This window comes from Saccopteryx bilineata, chromosome 9 (assembly GCF_036850765.1).
Source record: "Saccopteryx bilineata isolate mSacBil1 chromosome 9, mSacBil1_pri_phased_curated, whole genome shotgun sequence".
NCBI classification, from domain to species: domain Eukaryota; kingdom Metazoa; phylum Chordata; class Mammalia; order Chiroptera; family Emballonuridae; genus Saccopteryx; species Saccopteryx bilineata.
In genome coordinates this window covers 4,425,212-4,447,860 of record NC_089498.1, presented here as the reverse complement: position 1 = coordinate 4,447,860, position 22,649 = coordinate 4,425,212, and the positions used below count along the sequence as shown (strand labels likewise).

General features: G+C 56.7%; 1 protein-coding gene across 4 annotated transcripts in view; it reads right to left on the bottom strand.

The window, feature by feature from the left end:
• Positions 1-22,649, bottom strand: part of C9H16orf78 (chromosome 9 C16orf78 homolog) — a 72,971-nt gene that overhangs the window by 8,611 nt on the left and 41,711 nt on the right. Inside the window, exons 1-3 of one of the 4 annotated variants that reach the window (XM_066243023.1) lie at positions 18,146-18,207; positions 5,312-5,422; positions 59-324 (exon numbers count right to left, since the gene is read on the bottom strand). In XM_066243023.1, the coding sequence (XP_066099120.1) occupies positions 59-211 (153 nt within the window). In that variant the 5' untranslated portion in view covers positions 212-324; positions 5,312-5,422; positions 18,146-18,207. Of the gene's footprint in view, positions 1-58; positions 416-5,311; positions 5,423-18,145; positions 18,208-22,649 lie in introns of those variants that run through there. The other 3 variants (XM_066243021.1, XM_066243022.1, XM_066243020.1) reach the window with 3 other exon arrangements.

Below are 22,649 nucleotides of genomic sequence, written 5' to 3'. Positions count from 1 at the left end.
TGCCCTGTGACGACAGTCCTGGAGGCCTTCCCGGCGCTGCATCCCCGACAGCACCCACCTGGGGAGCTTTCTTCTTCTTCCCTTTCCTGCGCTCCAGCCATTCCAGCACCCGCGTGAGGTCGGACAGCCTCCTCTCCTCGGCCGTCCTCCACGTGGACTTCCGCTCGGTGGGCATCGGTAGCTCCCTCCCGTCCTCCGTTTTCTCTGCCATGGTGGGGTCTAGGTGGTGCCCTGGGTAAGGCGGTGGCACGCTCTCACTTGGCTGGTCCTTCTGTCACCAGTTGCTGGCTTGGGTGGATGACTCAGATGGTGGGGTGTGGCCCTCTAGATGTAAACAGCATGGGCAGAGTTGAGCCAGCAGCTGGGATCTTGGCCTCAAAGGGTGGGAGAGCAAGAGGGCGATTGTGAGGTCACTCTGTGAACCCACAGTAACAAAGGAAAATGAGTGCCCTGAAGGGAAGGAATGCAGCTCTGTGCAAGCAGGTGGCAGGAGAACCAGACTAGATGGGGGAGCTGGATGGGTCACGCTGGAGCGTGGAGCTAAAGAGTGAGTAGGCCTCAATAGGATTCTGGACCAAATGGACGAGCATGTGCAAAGGCCCTGTGGCAGGGTAGAAGTATGCACACTTGAGAAAACAACAGAAGGCCAGGGCGGCTAGAGAGAAACGATGCTGGAGAGGCGGGCAGAGGCCAGACCTTAGAGCTCACAGGTTGGAAGGAAAGGGAAGCAAAAAGAAAACAGTGAAAGAATTCAGACAGAGAGAAGGAAGTGACACAATGGATCAGGCTGGGTATTGTTTGTAACTTTTATCGAAGGAGACGGTATACAGAAATGTGCCAGAATCACAAATGAAGACTTCTGTGTAACCGGCATCCTCGAATTCCCCGTGACCCCAGACGGTCACCACCTCCCTCCACAGGTAAACACCATCCTAACCTCGGGCTTGATACAGTTGTTTTGTTGTTTGAGTTTTACATAAATGGGATCGTATCTACAGTTTTTGTTATTTTTGTTTGTTTGTTTAAATCTGGCTTTATTCATTTTACAATATATATTTGCAAGATTTTAGTCATGAATTCTTTTAGTCTTTGTGTTTTGGGAAATCTATTTATGTATTACCTTATTTTTGGAAGGAGGATTTACCGGAAAATAGAATTCTTGGTTAACTGTTTTTCAGCACTTGGTCCATGTCATTTCCTGATCTTCTGCCTTCCCCCATTTAATATGGAAGGTCAGCTATTCATCTTGTGAAGAGCTGACCCCTGTCTTCTTTAGCAAACGTGACGGCAGGACCTAGGCAGTCGAGAGGCTGTCTGACCACAAAGCCACCGAGGTCCGAGTGTCAGGGCTGGAAACGCTCTCGGAGGCCCCTAGCCCCCGCTCCTTCCACAGATGGGGGGAGGGGAAACTGAAGCCCAGGGAGCCCAAGAGACCTGCCCAAGGTCATTGCAAAAGAGCGGGGACCCAGAAATCCCATTCCCAACAACGAGGCCTGGAATCCGCACGTTTTCCCCAAAGACTTTTTTGTATCTATTGCATTAAATCAGGAGTCTCAAGTTCAAGTGGGAGGCACAGGACCCAGGAAGGAGGGGTGCTGAGTACAGGCCGTGCGGGGGGTGGGGGGGTGGGCTGCAGCAGCTGGCCTCAGCCTGAACCGGCTGCAGCCACGTGGGAAGGTCAGCTCTGGGTGGCCAGATCTTCCGATGGTTTTAAGAGGGGCCAGAAATCCTGATGTTTATGTGAAATGAGTTGGGAGACAGATTTAAAAAGAAATGCTGCCCTGGCCGGTTGGCTCAGCGGTAGAGCGTCGGCCTAGCGTGCGGAGGACCCGGGTTCGATTCCCGGCCAGGGCACACAGGAGAAGCGCCCATTTGCTTCTCCATCCCTCCGCCGTGCTTTCCTCTCTGTCTCTCTCTTCCCCTCCCGCAGCCAAGGCTCCATTGGAGCAAAGATGGCCCGGGCGCTGGGGATGGCTCTGTGGCCTCTGCCTCAGGCGCTAGAGTGGCTCTGGTCGCAACATGGCGACGCCCAGGATGGGCAGAGCATCGCCCCCTGGTGGGCAGAGCGTAGCCCCATGGTGGGCGTGCCGGGTGGATCCCGGTCGGGCGCATGCGGGAGTCTATCTGACTGTCTCTCCCTGTTTCCAGCTTCAGAAAAAAAAAAAAAGAAAAAAAAAAAGAAATGCTGATTGGACAAAGCCTGTATGGCCCTGCTCAGGCCCGGGGAGGGCCTGGGCAGTCTTTGACTCCGTGAACCCACAGCTGGGAGAAGACTCCGTGGACCCACAGCTCGGAGGAGCCTGCATGGCCCTGCTCAGGCCCGGGGAGGGCCCAGGCAGTCTTTGACTCCGTGGACCCACAGCTGGGAGGAGACTCCATGGACCCACAGCTGGGGGAAGACACTGTGGACCCACAGCTTGGAGAAGACTCCGTGGACCCACAGGTGGGAGGAGCCTGCAGGGCCCTGCTCAGGCCCGGGGATGGCCCGGGCAGTCTTTGACTCCGTGGACCCACAGCTGGGAGGAAACTGCGTGGCCCTGCTCAGGCCCCGGGGAAGACCCAGGCAGTCTTTGACTCCGTGGACCCACAGCTGGGAGGAAACTGCGTGGCCCTGCTCAGGCCCCGGGGAAGACCCAGGCAGTCTTTGACTCCGTGGACCCACAGCTGGGAGGTCACTGAGGCAGAGAGAGGGGGATGTGACTTGCTCACTTCCACTCAGCTGGGAATAAGTACAGTCAGGACAGGAAGCCAGTTCTCCTCTCCTGACCCCCAGCCCATGCAGAGAGGGGAGTCTGAGAAGCACGCTCAAGCATCCGCCATCCCTAAAGGGTTGATCGGGAAAGCCGCAAGTACGGATGAAGGTCTGAACACGCCTCTAACCGCCCTGCTTGGGCTCCAGAGACACCGGAGGTGAACTCCGCAGACCTCCCACGTGCTGAGGCGCCATTCCCGCAGAGACGGGCTGCCTTTTTTTTTTTGTCCTCCTTTCTGATATTTTAATACTCAGTATCACTGCAATTCTCAAGGGCCGTTTAAAATATATACAATCTTATTAGCGAGAGCTGCTTCCCTGTGGCTGGCCCACGTTCCACAGGACAGTCACGGGTCCCCAGTCTCGGCAGGGTGCCTGAGGCGGGCGGTGCTGACGCGTGCTGAGTCTGCCCTAGTTTTCCAGAACACTCCAAGCCAATGTCTCAATTAGGTCGCAGGACCGCAGGATGGATGTGCGTGGATGGATGGGCTGCGATGTACATATTCAGAGCCCTTAGTGTCCTCCGTCCTGCACCGTCCTTCCCTGGCTCTGTGGGGGTGTCGGGGGCACGGGGGGCTCTGGCTGCCTTCCTAGGGGTGCAGGCTGTGGGACTGGTGGGCTGGGCCGTGCGGGGTGAGGTGAGAGCCCAGCAGCGGGGCTGGGGGCCCTGGATGAGGCCCCCTGGCTCTGCTGCCCTGGCTGTGGCCCCGCGACCTCGGGCTCGGTCTGCCTCTCAATCTTGTGTTTCCACTTGTCGGTGAATTGGGCTTGATTAGGGGTGGTAAGCCGGGGCAAGGGATGTTTGGCCCACAGATGTATTTTATTCAGCCTGCAGAGTGTTTTAGAAATTGAGGCCTTTCGTTAAAGAAGTCGAGTTCAGCTTTGTTGAATAAATAAATGATCGGGTATGACTGGGTTGGACCTTCCCCGTTGAGATGAGGCGGGCGGGCCATCTGCTGCCACATTCCGCACCTGGCCCTTCTCACCCAAGTGAGATAACCAGGGAGGAAATACTAAATCAGAGAGAAGCAAGGGAACGCCCCATGTGAGGGTGTGAGGGCATTGCTGTCACATCTATGCCTCCTGAAAGCTCCTGGTGATCACAGGGCTCCTCCTCTGAGCGTCCAGGCCTGTCTGCTCTTGCCCTGCCATATGTACTCCTGGATCTAGCCATGCCTGAAGGTTTCCTCATTCCCTATGCTGGCTGCAGCTGAGTTAGTTCTAATGTACTGAGAACATCACAGCCCCATCAGCACACTCGCGGGCCTGTGCAGGCTTCCGTCTCACCCTTGACGGCCCGATGGCTCCCGATCGAACGAAGGGACGGATGGCTGGTGGCCTCCATCGGGGCTCCCGCAGCCTCAACAGCGAGAGCCCGAAGTGCGTGATCCCAGCGCGTGATCCATCCGCCCGACGCGGGGAGCCAGGGCTCACGTCATAGCGGAACAGCTGCCGCGCAGGGCTAGCAGTTAATTAACAGCTCCGTGCACTCAGTGATTAACTAATCACAGCATGGTGGCAGCGGGCAGCATTGCGGGGACTTCCCTGCTGGAGTCAGCGCAGAAGCTCCAAATGTCTGCCTTCAGGGGCTGGCGCCAGCAGGAGGCCCCCCGCCCCCACGCCCCGGTGTTTGGTAGGCTAGACCCCCAGCTGTCCCTCCCATTGGAAGCTTCCAGAAAGAAACGTGCAAAGGTGGAGGGAGCAGACGCCGGCAGGAAAGCAAAGGATGGGTGGGACATTTGGGGACCGCTGGCCTGATGGCACATGAGCCCCAGGGACAGCAGAGTCCTGGGATGACGCTCCCCTCTTCATATCCGGGCACGATGGCTGAGTGCCCACGTTCTAGGGGGAGAGGCCGGTGCCTCCGATCTGTTACCTCTCAGTCTAGCCGCAGGCACCTGGAGCTGTGTGCAGGGGCGAGTCTGGGAGCCCATCAGGCGTGTGAGCTAGCCAGAGGGCGTGGCATCTGATGGGGCAGGGGTGTGTGTGGGGGATTCCAGGTCCTGAGATCTGAGCCCCCAAAGATGGGTGAGAACCCATTAACTCCCCCAAAGGGAGTGTCTTCCCTTAGTCATTCAAGGGGCACATAGTGATCGCCCACCATGTGCCCGGAGATGAGGGCGCTGGTGAGAATGACGGCTGATAAACAGGTACGTAGTGGCCCTGACTTTAAGGAGCTTATAACCAGGTCATTTGGTATGAGGAAGGGCAAGTGAAGGAGTGTTGAGAGGCGCCTGGCTGGGGAGTGTGTGGGGGTGGGACAGGGGCAGTGACAGCTAAGGAGCAGGTGGTCCTGGCTTGGGCAATTCCGCAGGAGGTGGAGCCTCTCTGGGGCCTGTGTCTTGCCTGCTATCCTGAGACTGACCAGCAGGTGGCGGCAGTGCTACGGGAAAGTCAGGGACAGCTGGGGAGGGAGGGAGCGTGGAGGAGCGGGAAGGAGATACAGAAAGTAGAGACAGAAAGAGGCACAGACACAAGGAAGAGCACCCCGGCCTGTATGGGCTGCCATACAAGAGACCACAGACGGGGCGGCTAGAACAACAGAAAGTCCTTTCTCACCGTTCTGGAGGCTGGAAGTCCAAGGTCCAGGTGCCGACAAGTAGGCTTTATCCTGAGCCGTCTTTTCTGGGCTTGCAGGCCGTGGCCCAGGGGTGCCCACGTGGTCTCTCCCTGGTGCACACACGCGGGGAGAGACAGAGACAACGGGATTTGGGCCCCCTTTGTCCCTTTATGACCTCATTTAACCCTAATTACCTCCTGAAGGCCATGTCTTCCGATACAATCACACTGGGGATTAGGGTTTCAACATATGAATTTTAGGGGGCACAAATCAGTCCATTAGAGAGAGAGAGAGGGAAAATAGAGAAAGGGGAAAAGAAGAGAGAGAGAAAGGGAGAGAGAGGGATGGGGAGTGGGAGGGGAGGGCCAGGCCTGAGGCACTGTGGCAGGGCGTCCAGGAGGGCCAGGCCTGAGGCACTGTGGCTGGGCGTCCAGGATCCCTGGGTCTGAGCCAGCTTTGCCGTGCACTTTATAGAGATCCTGAGCAGGCCACTTCTCCCTGAGCTGCTACCTCCTCACCCTAAAGGGGGCAGTGGAGCCCCCAACACTCCACTCCCATAAAGTAGCAACAGGCTTGCAGACAGCGGCTCTGAGTTCCTCTGATTTTCTGTCGGTGACACAGTCCTCTGAGATGGGCAATAATATTGCCAACACCTTTCCGAGGAGGAGACTGAGAGTCGGAGAAGTCAAGTAAGCTGCTCAAGGACACACAGCTGGGACTCGAACCCAGGTCTCCTGACCGTGTGGTCTGAGCAGTGGGCAAGCACGCTGAGAGGGCTGGGAGCTACAATACAGACATGAAGGAAACTGAGCACTCCTGCACAGCCCAGGGACGTGGGTCAGTCTCCCTCTGGGGGTCCTTCTGGAGCCACCACAAAACTCCTGAGGAAGGGCATGTTTGGTGGAGAGGCCTTGTAGGACTAATGGCCTGGCAGCTGGCCCAGAGACCTGGAAACCCAGAAAAACACCCCTGGACACAAGGTCACCAAACAAAGCTGCCCCAGATGGTGGCCTCTGTCCTGCCTGGGTTTGCCAGACAGCGAGTCCTGCCTGGCTCTTGGCTTCCACTGTGCGGCGTGCAGGGCGGAGAGGAGAATACCTCCTTTTCCCTAGGAGACACACGAGGGACACCCAAATCTAATAAGTTAATCTAGACTCCTAGAAACAAGATTAAATTTTCAAATAAAGGCAGGCTCTGACAGCTAAGGCATAAATCTTTTATTTAAAATAGAGACTAAGCCCATTCAAATGCAATCAGCGATGACAGACGCAGATAGAAACAGGCTCTGGTAGAACAGACACAGCGTGCATTTGTTCACTCCTGGTGACACAGCACACGGGGTGACCTTAAGGACAGTCCAGGTGTCAGAAACAGTGGGCCATCTGCATCCATTTCCATGTAGCTTGTTGGCCCCAGGTGGCGGGCCACTAGGGAGCACGTGTCCTGAGGTAGGTGCCAAGGCAGGGGACAGAGGCCGGCCTCAGAGGCCACGGTCCCCTGTCCACCACCCCAGCTGCCACACGAGGGCAGGGAAGGGAGTCAGCATCGTTTGGGGTTATCTGGAGCACCAATGAAGCCGCCAGAGGAGGGGCGAGTGGAGGGGCTGTTGAGAGCAGGTGGGAGATGGTCAAGGCAAGACGAGCTGCCAGGGCAGAGGGCAAAGCTCTGGGCCCCCCTAAGACACACAGTCTTCTAATGGGTGGGCATTTTGTCCTTGACATCAAACCCTTTTTGCAGTGGCCACAAGCTGGCTGCACAGGAAAGAAGTGTGCCCCTTCCAGACTCAGCCGAGAAAACCCTCCCCGGGTCTTCTTCATGGCCCCTCCTCTTCCAGCTCGATGCGGACAAGCACAGGCACCCCAGGAGCAGGCTGAGAGGTGGCAGAGCCACGAGGAGGAAAGGCCTCTTGGAGGCGAGCTCCGCGATCCTCAGGCATCCCTGTCTGGGCCTTGGCACAAGCGAGAAGCAAACGTCTACCGTGCCAAACCGCTAGGACTGGGGGTGGAGGGCTGACCTGTTACAGTCCACACTGGATTCTCAGCCGTTTCAGATCACTTTTCCACCCAGAGATTCATCCGTGCATTGCACAAACTCCGGGTGGCAGCTTGGGAACGGCATTTTACAGACGGCATTGCTTGTCCTGGCGCTGAAGTCGACGGCAGGAGGGTAGAAAAAGGTTCTGAAAAGAACTCTTCGATCTGGATGTGAAGAGATGATAATGAGGTGTCCTTCTGTGACCCCCTTCCTGTTGGCTCAGGCATTTCTGTTGCTAGAGCTCCTCCCTGGGACGCAGCACCCTCTCCAGCCTCGCTGTCCCCATCCCTGGCTCTGGGAAGCCTCTGGGGACTTCGCCTCTGTCCGTGGTGCTGAACCCAGTGGGGTGGGGGGAGGCGGGACTTGAAACATTAGACAGCAGAATTTTCCTTCTAGCCAATATATGTTGCCTGGGAAAGTTTTTTTTTTTTAACCTCTCCAAATATTAATGTTCTCTTTAAAATGGCGCAAGGATACTTTCCCCATGAGACTGCTGTGAGGACTGAACCACATGGAGAAACGGCTGGGGTAGCAGGTGTGTTTTTACACCCCTCCCCCACTGAGAGAAAGATTGAACCTGCTCTTTCCTGTCCCTCCCAAGAGTAACAGGTGAAGCGTTGACAATTTCCTACTCATGCATCATACTGACTTCGAGGGCCAGAATTATCGGGCACTGAGATTTGAATTAAGAGAGAGAGAGAGAGAGAGAGAGAGAGAGAGAGAGAGAAAAGCAAACAGACCCGGCTGCGCTGGGCTGCAGGGGTCACAGGATATTCTGGGTCCCAGGGAACTTTGACGCTTGAGGACAAGTACATTTCCTGGTCCCCCTCGTTTCTTCCCTTATAAATGGTGGGTAGGGGGTGGCCACTCACTGGTTTCCAACACGGACACCTCTCAGCGTCCTCATCCTCACTGGTCCCCATCTTTGTAAGGATCTCGTCCACTAAACATGCTGCACTTATCAAGGAATAACAAATTAATTTCCTCAATTTTATTAATCAAAGACACTTAGAAGGGAGTGCACAATAAAAACAGTCTTAAGCTCCCCAGTTTGATGAGGCGGCCGATGCTTTGGTTGGACTGTGAGGCCTCATTATTGTTTATATTGCTATATTGTTTATATTGAGGCCTCATATAAACCTCCCTTAGGTTTTCTGAGTTTTTGCCAAGAATTCACAAGACCCAGTGCTGCCTCTGCGGACCTCAGAGCAGGAGTCATTGCCGCCGATGGGCTCTCTGGAAGCTTCCAGCTCTGAGCGGATTCAGATGTACCAAGAGCGGCAGGCAGAGTGGGCCCTGGGGGGGGGCAAGGAGACAGGATGACTGTGCCAAAGCTTTTACTTTGGGGACTGGAACCCCAGAGGATCCCCTGGGGGCTGGCTCCACCCACGTCTGGGAGATAGAATGTGTGATCCCCAGCACGCCCTCAGCAAGGGGCAGGACGTGTGCGTGCACGTGTGCGTGGGTGCATGTGTGCAGTAACTGGGGAGTTGGCTGCTTAATGAAGCACACACCTGACAAGGGAAATAGTCAGTTTGCCCCTCCCCTTCCGTGAACAGGCTCTCTCCCTGTTGCACACGACATGGGAATCTAGTTTAGGTCAGAAGGATGCTTGGTGGGCATACAGCTGGAGTCAGGGAGCTCGTAGGATGATTTTAACCACATTGTCTTCAGCCAACCATGGCCGATGAAATTTCATTCAGATCCTCTCAGAAATGGACTCAGATCATGCTGGAACCGTCCCTGACCCTGGACCTTTGGGCTCTGCCCCGGACTTGTGCCTGCTAGCAGGGGACCCCCTGAGAGATAGATGCTGCACCCCCCACCTGCTGTGGGGCCCAGTGAGAGGCTGGGTCTGTTCTGGGTGTGGTGGACACCTTGGGCTGGCCTCTAGCACTGGCACAGGGGACAGCCAGCCCCTTCCTCGTGCTGCGGGCCTCCGTTTGCAACCTTACTGGTTTCGGCCTCAGCGACGCCAGCGCCCCCCCCCCCCCCGGGTTGGGATGGTAGCCAGGCCGGGTCTGTAGGAGTCCGGAGCCCCTTCTCTTGACTGCAGCCCTGCACGGCCTCTCTCATGTGCCTTGCCCTTGAACTCTGGAGGTACAGCTCCTCTAGCCCACTCCGTTCAGACAGAGAGCGCAGGGAGCTGGAGCAGGCTGGGCCGTCCCCCCAGGGTGGGCCACGCCTGACCCAAGCTTTGCCGGTTTCCGTTTCTGCACGGGACCCCGGGGCTCAGCCTCTCCCTGGTTCATAAGCCGAGTGGGTGAAAGGCACGTCTGACCTTCCCAGTTCTCCCTGCGCGCCTCTGTAGTGGCTGCAGAGAAACGAGCTGCTTTCACGTTTTCCCAACTGCCACAGCCACAGCAGCTACTGTCCGTAAGCCTGGGACCTCACCCTGCCTGCAGCCCCGTGGCCGCCACAGCCCAGATGCTAAGCAGAGAACCCTAAGGTCCACCCCTCCCAGTCCCCTGGGAAGTCACAAACTGATGGGGCCACGTGAGGCTCACGGCAGCCATTTAATTTTAAATCTGCTCCCAACGCCCCACTCTCTACCCTCCTTGCCCCCCCATCCTGGTCTTCCAGACTACGTGCTGCGCCCCCCCCCCCCATCCCATGCTGCTGCCTCCAGAGCAGGCACATCTCCTCCGCCTTTAGGGCGCGTAGTCCCCGCATCCGGCCGAGCCTGTCCCCGCCCAGCAAGTCCTTCCACCTCGGATGAGCTCCCCCCAACCACGGCCAGGGTGTGCTGTTCACTCTGTGTCCTGTGCTGCCGCCTCCTCCAGGCCCTGCCCATCAAGTCCTCCCGCCTGGGATGAGCTCTGCCTGGGATGAACTCCCCCAACCACCGCCAGGGTGTGCTGTTCACTGTGCCCTGTGCTGCTGCCTCCTCCAGGCCCCGCCCAGCAAGTCCTTCCGCCTGGGATGAGCTCCCCCCAACCACCGCCAGAGGGTGCTGTTCACTGTGTCCTGTGCTGCTGCCTCCTCCAGGCCCCGCCCAGCAAGTCCTTCCGCCTGGGATGAGCTCCCCCCAACCACCGCCAGGGTGTGCTGTTCACTGTGCCCTGTGCTGCTGCCTCCTCCAGGCCCCGCCCAGCAAGTCCTTCCGCCTGGGATGAGCTCCCCCCAACCACCGCCAGGGTGTGCTGTTCACTGTGGGTCCCCGTGCTGCTGCCTCCTCCAGGCCCCGCCCAGCAAGTCCTTCCGCCTGGGATGAGCTCCCCCCAACCACCGCCAGGGTGTGCTGTTCACTGTGTCCTGTGCTGCTGCCTCCTCCAGGCCCCGCCCAGCAAGTCCTTCCGCCTGGGATGAGCTCCCCCCAACCACCACCAGGGTGTGCTGTTCACTGTGCCCTGTGCTGCTGCCTCCTCCAGGCCCCGCCCAGCAAGTCCTTCCGCCTGGGATGAGCTCCCCCCAACCACCGCCAGGGTGTGCTGTTCACTGTGCCCTGTGCTGCTGCCTCCTCCAGGCCCCGCCCAGCAAGTCCTTCCGCCTGGGATGAGCTCCCCCCAACCACCGCCAGGGTGTGCTGTTTACTGTGTGTCCTGTGCTGCTGCCTCCTCCAGGCCCCGCCCAGCAAGTCCTTCCGCCTGGGATGAGCTCCCCCCAACCACCCAGGGTGTGCTGTTCACTGTGCCCTGTGCTGCTGCCTCCTCCAGGCCCCGCCCAGCAAGTCCTTCCGCCTGGGATGAGCTCCCCCCAACCACCGCCAGAGGGTGCTGTTCACTGTGCCCTGTGCTGCTGCCTCCTCCAGGCCCCGCCCAGCAAGTCCTTCCGCCTGGGATGAGCTCCCCCCAACCACCGCCAGGGTGTGCTGTTCACTGTGCCCTGTGCTGCTGCCTCCTCCAGGCCCCGCCCAGCAAGTCCTTCCGCCTGGGATGAGCTCCCCCCAACCACCGCCAGGGTGTGCTGTTCACTGTGCCCTGTGCTGCTGCCTCCTCGGTGGCTGCCCCTCTATTTCCTGTCTTGGGCTCTGTTCATTTATTATTTTTATTTGTAGACTTTCTTCTTTTTCTAAATAAACAAGGGGGGTCCCTGCTCGCACCTTAAGGAATTGTAGAACCCTCCCCTTCATTTTTCTGGGCACATTTCTTTCCTCTACCCAGATGATCTGAGGTGACCATGTCGAGGGAGCCTGTCTCGACTTACCCCGAAACCAAACGGCCGGCGCTTGGAGTAAATCCCTCCCCTCTCTCCCACCACTGACGAGGCGCCGGCCACACAGCCCTGACCTGACTGTGGCCCTCGGGTGTGCAAAGCCGGCTCCTGCCTAGGCCCTCCGCACCCACGATCCCCTCCGCCTGGAGCACAGGTCCCTCCATTACCGTGGACTGGCTGCTTCCCGTGGTTTGGGGCTCAGCTCAGCCTCCCCTGGCCTCTGCCTCCAGCTCCCCACGCCCCAGCGACTCCCCGTGGGAGTGTGTTTCCTGACATATTCTCCTTGCTGCTCTGGTCAACTTCAGAAGTCACCCTTTGTTGTTGCTGTTATTGGTTTCATTGGATTATCCTCATCCTCCGCTAAGACATATAAGCTCCACAGGAGCCGGGATCTTGCCCATCATGCCGGTGGCTGTGTCCTCACGCCTAAAAGAGTGTGGGTCGCACGGGAAGCACCTTCCAGAGCTCAGCGAGCGGACAATGGGGAGGGTCAGACGTCCTTCCCCAGCACCCGGTGTCTTGCCTTTTGCACAAAATGCATGTGAATGAAGATGGAGCGAATACACCAAATGAAAGGGCCCCTCGCCCACGCAGCGACTATCTCTGCGACCGACCACACGGTCAGTTTCCCTGACGCCCCCGCGTCTGTAGAAACACGGCTCGGAGCGCCTGCTGGAGCACTCAGGGCCCTCTGAAAATGTTGTCGACAGCACTGGTGACTGAAGAAGCGGGTCCCTGCGGTCCCCGGCGTGGGACTCCCAGGGAAGACTGCCGGCTGGAGCTCTCCTTCTCGGCTGTGGGGTCCGCCACCCGAGAGCGCAGAGGCCGCCCCTCGCGGACATGTTGATAAGAAACAGGAGAATCTGCCCGAGATGCCGAGTGTCAGAGGGGCGCTTGACATCCTCTGACAGCTGAGAATTGCAAATCTGACAGGTTCCTTTTCGCCTGTCAGCTGTCCGGGCCTCCACGGCACAGGTGAGTTCCGAGCTTCGTTCCACCCCCCCCCCCCCCCACTGGCAGGGTTTCCCAGAGCCCTGGGGCCAGCAAGCGGGTGTCCCTGGGACTCCCTGTGGGCAGAGCACTTCAGGTGACCCTGGCACGCGAATTTCAGGGTCTTGCTCCAGGACACTTTTGGTTACAAGTAATTTTCCAAAGGAAACATACTGGCTCAAGCATGGAAAAGATGTGGGGTGGAAGCTGCTTCAGGTATGGCTGGATCCAGGGGGCCCTAGGTCTGTCTCTGCTTAGTTTATTCTTCACATGGACTCTCCCCATGGGGCAGCTGTTGGGGGCAGGCGGTCCCCGGATGCCTCGGAATCATCCATTAATGTGATTGTCCAAACATTCTACTCACTCTATTCCAGCCACTTGCTTTTTCCTGTTCCTTAAACAAACTGGCACACTCCCGCACTCCCGCCGTAGGATATTTGCACTATTTCAAGAGCCTGGAAATCCCTCCTCTCTCTTCTCCAGCACCGCCTTCTCACTCCCTGACATCCTACAAGGTTCTACTCAGGTTTACCTTCTCAGCAAGGCAGCACCCGCCCAGCACCCCCGGTCCCTCTCACTGAGCTCACGCCCCCACCGACGGCAAGGACTACCTTCTGCTTTACTCTCTCCGGCACTTATTTATTACTTCCGCTGCCCTACAGCCCAGGAGAGTGCCGGTTTTGCTGGCCGACGTGTCCCGAGAACCCAGCGGAGGCCTGTCACAGAGTAGCTGCTCCGTGTTTGGGATGGGTAAGTGAAACAGAGAGGAATTCAACATCAGTGAGCAAAACAAACAAAAACCCCGCCCCTCCGGACCTGACTCTTCAGTGGGGAAGGCACATGAGAAAGGAGATTTTGTTTTTTGAATCTTTATTATTATTATTATTTTTAATCATTTTATTTTTTTAATGGGGCAACATCAATAAATCAGGATACATGTATTCAAAGATAACATGTCCAGGTTATCTTGTCATTCAATTATGTTGCATACCCATCACCCAAAGTCAGATTGTCCTCTGTCACCTTCTATCTAGTTTTCTTTGTGCCCCCCCCCCCCCGTAACCAGAGAAAGGAGATTTTTAAGACGCACTAAGTGGAGAGAGTTTCCCGTGGCAACGAGTGTGGGACAGGCAAGCACGGCCCCCCTATGCGGTCAAGATGCGACGGACCCAGCTCCCGTGGCATGCTGAGAACCCAACAAGGACGGAGCCCCTTCCTGCTGCCTGTGCTGTTTGAATTTTACCCTTTTTGGCGTGGACAGAGGACAAGCGTGTGGCTAACGGCAGTAATAAAGCTTCTTCCAGATTTGTGTCCAGGTTGTGTTTGCTCTTTCCTGTCATTCCCTCCTCACTTTGGGAGAGAGCCTGGGAAGCCCCTGCCAGCCCATGGTCCCCTGAGACTTCCCACTCACACGATGTAGATGAAGAAATACACCGACTGGCTGGGCACTGCCCGGGTTTGGAAGACTCCCCCCCCCCCGCCCTGGAAGCCGGTGCTGCGTGGAGAAGCCACCCAAACCCATAAGTGGGTATTGACTGGCATTGGCGTTAACGTCCCTTTGTATTGACACAAGTGTGTACTCACAACTGGCCTGGGGGGTACATCCATCTTCATATTGACTTAAAACAGAAGATATTACAGGATGGGTGTTCTAGCGACATGATATAGACCTTGGTGTACAGATAGAGATGTGTAATCAATATTTCATCATCAAATTATGATCTGGCTTTCAGCATTTTGCAAAAAGAGCCTCAAGATGAATAATGAAAATCATCAGCAATGTTGAAATAAGTGCAAAGATTTCTTTGCATTTTAGTGAGCGCTGGGGGCCCCTGTTGGCCGTCCAGTGTGGGCAGTAGGAAAGGACCCCCCGTCCAGGGTGGGCAGACCAGAGGCTACCTGGCCTTTGCTGTTCAGTCACCTGAATGGTGGGCATCGCTGGAGCCCCACCCAGACCCCCTGTAACACCTTCTAGCGCTCTGTGCACCCCTCTGCCAGCTTTACCATGCTCTGCCTCCAGCGGTCAGCAGGTGCCACTCTTGGGCCCCCGGGTGTTTCCCTGGCAGCCGGGAAGCCAGGCTCCCTTGCCTTGGGCAGGAAAAGTCCAGTCCACAGCTCCCTGGGGGGCAGGGGGAAGCTGCCCTCAGGGGCTCTGTTCAGCCCTGCTCCAGCGCCTGCCCCCCACTTCCTTCACCACTCCCACCCCCTAATCCTCCTGGGAGGCATTCCCCTAATCCCACACGTGCGCCTGAAGCCTTGCCTCCAGTCTACGTTCGGGAACTCTGACTTGACATGTACCCTTCAGTCCACAGCTGTTTACTGAGCGTCTGTCCTGTGCCAGGCACCGTGGTGTGGGTGGGGGGTCAGCGGTGGGGGACAGCAGGAGGGGAGTAGGAATGGCCATGTCCCTGTCCATGTCAGTGCCCTGGGCAGGCCATGAAAAGGGGGAAGTTAACCAGTGACTGTGCTCTCACGTGACCAACAGAGAAGTCAGCATTTACAGGGACCCAGCCAGGGCTCAAGGCAGGTCCTCAAGTCGAGTCTGAAGAAGAAGAAGGCTGTGACCTGGGAGTGGGCGTAGAGGTGGAGGCATTGCAGGCGGAGGAAGGCAGCTGGGGGCAGGGGACCCGGGAGGGACTGCAGCCTGCGTGAGGAGAACGAGGCTGGCACTGCAGGGACATGGGGGGCAGCGGGGGGCATGGCACAAGGGGCGGCAGTGCGGTCAGCGGGGCCACACTGGTCACAGCACTGACCCGGGACTTTGTTCCAAGGGCAGGGACGTCCCTGAGGAGGCTGGGCTGCAGAGAGGAGGGGGAGACGGGCATGGAGGGCCGTGGCCGTCCGGGACGAGTGGGGGTTGCTACGGCGGCTTTGAGGGGTGCAGGAGACAGTGGCAAAGGAGAGAAGGGGAGCAGCAGAGCTGACAGCCCAGCATCCGAGGGGGGGCCCTGGCTGGGCTTCAAGGACACTCTGAGCCCATACACCAGGCTCTCCCACGAAGAAGGACAAGTCTAAGGGCTAGCCGAGGGAAGCATTCCTCACCCGGTACCCAGGGAAGGAAGGGGGGAGTGGAGCTTAATGCGGTTAGGAAATACCGTGTAATCAATCACGCCAGCTTAAATTAACTGCGGTGTCCACACGTGTGGCCCGGCATTTCCCACTCCAAGGTGGGCCCCGGCACGGTCGGTCGCATCACTGTTTGAGATAGAGAAAGGGGTCCTCATTCATTATTTTTGGCCGATGGGAAGGGTGGAGGGGAGATAATAAAGGGAAGTGTTTTTGGGGGTGGGTATACATTCTAAAAATAACCCCTAACATTCTGTCCAATGTGGGCAGTGATGTCATGGGGAAGCGTGTAGAATTTGGAGCTGGGAGGCATGCCTTTGACAAGCTTTTCCTGCGCTGTGTGACTCTGAGTGGGTCGCTGCCCTCTCTGAGCCTTATCTCCCTCATCTCTGAGGGGTGGGGGACAGCAGCAGCTGCAGAAGGCAGCTGTGAACAGGAAATGAATCAACATTGCTGAACGGGCATTGGCGGCTGTAAAGCGCTATCAGGTGTCAAGGATATATTGAGAGAGTTTTATTTTTTTCCCCTAAGCAAAAAAAAAAAAAAAAAGTCTTAGTTGGGTGATATTATTGAATAAATATGAATTCTGGGGTGTTATATAGGAGAATGTCTTCACCCTTAGGAGATGCATGCTGAGATGCTTAGTAGGAGTGAACCTTCTCGACATCGAAAGCATTCAACTGGTTCTGCGAAAACCCAAACTGTACGTAGAGCTCAGCGGTTTATCCGCCTGCAAGACTTCCTCTATTTACATTTATACGTATGTATTGGGAGATATAAACCAAATGTGACAAAATACTAGCCACTGGGGAATCTAGCTGAAGGGTGTGGGTGTTTATTAAGTTGTTGTTGTAACTTTTGGGGCAGAGATGAAAACTTTAAAAATAAGAAGTGGGGTGTGTCTGTGTGTGTGTGGAGGGGGGGGGGGGTCCGTTCCAAGTGCACTGAGTGTAAGTCCGGAAGGTAAAACCCTGTCTCAGGAGCTCACACAAGGCGGTGCCTTCTGGCCTCCCAGGGAAAGGCAGCCCCTGCCAAACTGTGCCCAGGGAAGGGGGTGGGAGTGAAGCAGGGGAAAAACGCCCGACTCCTCCGGGCTCCGGCTCAGGCCCCTGTGCCTCCCTTGGCTGAATCCAACCAGAGCCCCAGGGCGCGGGCTAGGTGGGGAGCAGGGCAGAGGACGGGCCTGAAGGGGCCCCAGAGAGCAGCCAGAACCCCACCCCCCCTAGGGACCGGCAGGCTGCAGCCAAAGTGCCCAACGTTCGTTTTCGGAGTTTTCTTTCAAGCTAAGAAATAGGAGAGAGCTGCCATCCCGGCCCACCCTCCGCCCAGGAAGAGGCGTCTGTGCCGGGACCTGGGAGGTGTTTCCCTCCGGACTGGAGAACGAGGCCCAAGGGGAAGCCGCCCCTCTCTGCCGGGACCGGGATATTACTCCGTGAGGACAGGGATGTCAGCGGCCAAGCGGATGGAGAGGGGCCCTCCCCCTTCCTGCCCCCACCCCGCCCCAGTTCCAGCGTGTCTGTGGGTCCCCGCACCGACAAGGGATTCCCCGACAGCAATTCCGACCCTCTCCGCCTGGAGACGGCGTCAGACCCCGCAGGGTGGGCGCCCTAGTTCTGCGAGAACGCGCCCCGCCCCCTTTCAGATGCCCATCGGGAGACAGGCGGCCGGCGGGCAGCTGACCACTAGCTGTAGACTGGAGGTTCCCACAGCCTCCTCCTGAGGAACAGTCAGACGGGAGAGACGCACAGGACAGGGGGTGGGGAGGGGCGGGGAGCTGCCACGCTCTCTCCGGGCACGCCAGCTCCCTGGATCTCCACGCGGGCACCAGCCCGAGGGCTCCCCCCTCCCCCGAGCCCCTTTCCTTGGGGTGTTGTGGACGCTCCATCGCACAGTCACGACCAATGAAAGGATTGGCCACGGGAGACTGAGCTCAATCTCCACCCAGCCCCTCGCCCTTCCCAGGAGGTTGGGGGTGGGACTGACAGTTCCAACCCTCCAATCACATCATTGGTTCTCCTGGCAACCGGCCCCTCTCCTCAGGCGCTTCCAAAAATCACCTCATTAACAGAACAAGACACACCTCTTCACTTAGGAAACGACTCGAGTTTTCTTCGGAGCTCTGTGCCAGAAATCGGGGACAAAGACCAAATACCTATTTCTTTCCTATCGCCCTGGCGTTGCTGAGCAACTGAGTCTGACCTGGACCACCTGTTTTGTGAGGGACCGTTTCCAAGGGCCAGGGCCCGGGGGCTGGGAATCCTGTCTCTCGGTGCCACTAGCATCCTCACCGGGGGCACAGGTCAAAGCCGAGGACGCCTCATCGCACTTCCCTGAGTCTCCCCCTCACACTGACGATCTAGGTTTCCACTCTGGCAGTGAGGAAACAGAAAGCAAGGGGAACAGGTACGGAAGAGGAGGGCACTGAGAGAGGGAAGCTGCTGTACCCGAGGAGGGAAATGCCCGCTCCGGATTGGGGAGACCGTGCGCGTTAGTTAGCAAACACTGTCAGTGCCCTGCCCAGAAGCTCCCGCCCCGTGTGCCCCCACCTCCCTGCTTCTGCAGCTGGGGAGGGGGCTACCAGCTCTTACCTGTGACCTTCAGGGGACGCTCCTCGCGCCCAGAGCGGCATCCCTCTGGAACAAAGTGCCTCGGGTGACCGGGTGACCGTCAGCCAGTGCCTCTCAGTTCCAAGGCTGGAGAAACTGCAAGGTGTGGCTTGTGTCCAAGCCCCACCCAGGACCAGGATGCACCTGGGTTTCACCTGCCCTGCACCTGACCTGGTTGGGTTTCTTTCCTTCCCCATCCTGCTCCCTGCGTCGTCTTGCTTTGCTCCAGGGGCGCTGTGAAGTCACATGGGGACAGGGGTGGGGTGGGGTTGTACTGGCCCCAGCATCTGCACTGAACAGCCCTAGCCAGGGCTGGCAACTGTTAGTGGTTTCCCTGGCCGCCCTCACACCCACTGACCTCCTTGTAGAGTTCACCAGGTTCTGCTTCTGATTCCCAAGGACTGACTTTATTGGCACGTGGCCTTTCCCACCACAATCTCATTGGCTCAGGAGGGACCGGCACACTGGACTTTATCTGAAACCTGACAGCGATGTCTGTCTTGCTCCGTGTGGTTTCTGCAGGCAAAGAGCAGTCGGAACATCACAGACGGAACATCTGTTCTAATGCAGATTTCTCTCTCCCACCGAAGCCCCACCCTTTTTTTTTTTTTTAATTTTTTTTTTTTTTTTTTTACAGAGGCAGAGATAGACAGGGACAGACAGACAGGAACAGAGAGAGATGAGAAGCATCAATCATCAGTTTCTCGTTGCGCATTGCAACTTCTTAGTTGTTCATTGATTGCTTTCTCACATGTGCCTTGACCGTGGGCCTTCAGCAGACCGAGTAACCCCTTGCTGGAGCCAGCGACCTTGGGTCCAAGCTGGCGAGCTCTTAGCTCAAGCCAGATGAGCCCGCGCGCGACCTCGGAGACTCGAACCTGGGTACTTCCGCATCCCAGTCCGACGTTGTATCCACTGCGCCACCGCCTGGTCAGGCAGCCCCACCCTTTGTAAGGAGTCTCTGCCTTTTGCTGATCCCAAGACCCTGAGCTTGGTGGTGTGTGCCACCATCGTTACCTCCTTGAATAACCATTTCGGCCACTAATCTGGGCCTACATCAGCGGTTTCCAATCCTGGATGCACCTTAGATTCTTCTGGGAGCTTTTACAAAATACACCTACACCCAACGCCTCCCTTCCCCCTCCCTCTCCCCTCCCCCCCACCCAGGAATCTTTGGGCAGAATGCTCAGAAGTCCATATTTTTCAAGCACCCAGGTGAGCTCAGTGTGAAGCCAGGGTTGAGAACACCTGCTTCCCTGGCTTGCACCTCCCCGAGGCCACCTGCAGGGGGCGGGCCTTCCTTTCTGGATGAGAGGCCGCTGAATCCCGGCAGCTGACCTTCCTCCACCCTCCTGGGTCAGCCTTTCTGTTTTGTAAAACACCGCTTGGCTTCTTTAAATACCCAAGCGTGTGTCTTCTCTGAAATTAGGAGCACCTCCAAAGATCACCCGCTGTTGGCAAACTGAGATCCCAGGAGGCCACGTCAGCGGCCCAGTGGACACAGATCCAGGGCAAGGACGCTGCTCTTCCGGGCGGGCGGAAAAGAGGCCCCCCCTGGACCCAGGCTGTGAACGGCCCTCCGGTGTCCCTGGCGGAGGGCAGAGAGTGGGATGCAGCCAGGGCAGCCCGGCTGTGAGGGGGAGCCCCTCTGCTTACAGGCTTTCTTGGAACGTGCTGGCTCACTTCTGCGCAGAGCACACTGAGTGCACGCGGCGCTTTATAATAAGCCTCAGTTCATGCACCGCCGGACAAAAGACGGGCTCCTTTATGAAGGCCCTCAGAAGCTCTACTCCAAACAACAGGGCGACCCTTGGACAGGCCTCCTTCCTCCCTCCCCTGTCCCATCCACCCACACTCGGGAGGAACGAGGGGCAGGCCGGATCTCCCCCTGAATACTGGAAGCCTCTGCTAATCACACAGAAGGACCTGCTTTTTTATCTCTCCGGTCCAAACACTCTCGTGCCCACCATCAAGGCACGGGCCTTCTGAAAGTGAGTTTAGCTCACACCCTGTTCGCGCAGCAGAAATCCTGACCCCTTAACGTCATTTCAGAGGGTGGACATTGTGGGTTCCTTTCCTTTGGGGGGTTACTCTGGGGGTCTCCTACTTTCCTTTCTCTTGTGTTTGTCAGTTATGAAAGACACTGTTTTAATTAAAATTCTTTATTGGACTCAGTATACCAGATCCAGTAGAAAAAAAGAAAACTCATTTGTTTGGCTCATGTAAGAAAAAATTGAATGGTATTTGCCACTTTTTATTGCTTTTGGGGGGGGGCAACAATAAGGAAACGCAATATTGATCTGCTGCCCAACACCACATCTGCTAGCCTCTGGTTTCCTTGAAGACATTTCTTTCTGAGGTATAGTTATATACCGAAATGCTCCCATTTTCCAACACATGCCTATCAGCGGTTATTATGGCCCTCACCCCAATGCCCGTGGTTCGTCCTTTATGCGCCCACCCTTCCCCTGGACCCGTGGGTCTGTGGGTCTCAGCTCGGGTGGTATTAGCCTTCCAGCATCAGGTGAACCCAGCGGGCAGCCAGAGCTGAGAACTGCAGCTTCCTGGGGGCGCATGTCCTCGTGGCCGCCAGCAGGGGGCAGTCCTCCATTACAGATCCTCACTCCCGACCTCCCTCCCCTCTCTGGGGTCATCCCCTTCCATCTGTAAAACATTGCTTTCTTCAAATAGTCAAGGAAGTGGCCTCTCAGAAACTGAGCCTTTCCAACAACAACAACAAAACAAACCCCCCAGAAACACCCACTGTTCTTAACTAAGATCTGAGGTGGCAGAATCGGCAGGGGCTGAGTGTCTGTATTTTTTTAAAGCAGCAGGGGCCCAGGCACAGGTATACATAGCGGGCTCCAGGTGGTTCGGGCATGCAGGAGGGTTTGGGAACCACCGTTGTCGTTGTAGCAGGGAGCATGCTTCCTCCCTCCTGGGGGACCCAGCACCTGCTACCCAGTCAGGCGCACGTCTGCTCTGAACCGTACCCAGGAATGAAAAAATTCCCCCCTTCTCCTGACGCACTTCCCGGGTGTCCCGTGTTCAGCGAGGAGTCTCAGGCTGATTCCACAGGAGCAGGATTGCTGTAAAGCTCACCGGCCGTGGGTCACCCTGGGCCCCATTCCTTACTTGCAAATACTCCAAGACAGGAACGCAGCATTGAGCCCATAAAAAGGGGAGGGGGGTCGATATATTGAAAAGAAATATTAGGTCACTTAAAAATATGTAGCAATCGATCCCAGACACGGGAAGCAAAACAGCACAAAGGTCAGTGTTACCTGACTGCTTTTCTTCTCCCCGAACCGTGGAGAAGCTGCTCAGAGGAGGAGCCATTTCTGCCATGTGGCTTTCAGGAGAAAGTTCAGCTCCCTGCAAACAAAAGCAGGACAGCAACTGTCCACTGTTAGCTGCATTTTAGCTGGTGAGCTGACTGACCGATCGATGGACGGCGTCGGTCAGTCCTTCACTCATCTTGGGCCGCCAAACCTTGTCTCAGTGCTGGGCACTGGGTGGAGCAGTGAATTCAGGCGACACGTGCCTGATCTCACAGAACTTATACTCAAATGTGTGAGCTGGTCCAAGAAACAAACAAGCAGGTAGCATGAGATTCAGGTGACGATAAGTGACATGATAAAAACATGGACGGAGGATCTGACAGCGAGGGACCAGGAAGCGACTTCAGTCTGGTGGTCAGAGAGGGCTGCTTGGAGGAGGTGACCTGGCAGTCTGGGCGTCTGAGGGCAGAGAGACAGCAAGTGCACAGGCCCCAAGGCAGGAAGGGGCTGGCAGTGTGAGCCATAGAAAGGCAGGGACTAGGGCTTTGCAAGTGAGAGGAGCGAGGTATGGAAGGGGGGTGGAGCCAGACCGCATAGGGCCTTGTGTGCCATGGGAAGGCGTCTGGAAGCAGGCTGTTAAGATGGTAAATAATACCGTCGGTGCCCAGTTTAACAGGATGGCTACAACAGAAAGAGGTTGGTAGGGTGAGTTGTCAAGCTCCGAGAAGACATTCTACTGGGTCAAGCCAATAGAAACCATGCCAAGAATTTTCTTTTCTTCCTGAGTGTTAGAGTGGGAGTTGGGATATTGGTCAACTCATATGAATAAAACATTCTGCATCCCCACCACCACCAATAGCTGTATGACTCGTCTTCTCTGTTCCTTTAAATCCCTGTCAAATGTCACTTCCTCAAGGGGGCTGCCCTCGCCATCACCTGTCACTCTTGTTCTGGTGGTCTTCACGGCTTTGTCCACGTCATACTTCTGCCTCCCCACCAGAATGTAAGATTGCAGGTCAAAGACTTCATTTGTTTTGTTTTCTGCCATATTCCCAACATTCAGCGTAATCCCTAGCACAGGGCTCACGAAGCGCCTGTCGAACGCATGTGTGGGAATCCGTGCCGCGGGAGGCTGCTGCGTTCATCTGGGCGCCGGGGACTTGGGAGGCCCTCATGTCCCTGGGCTTCTATTTCCCAAGCTCAGA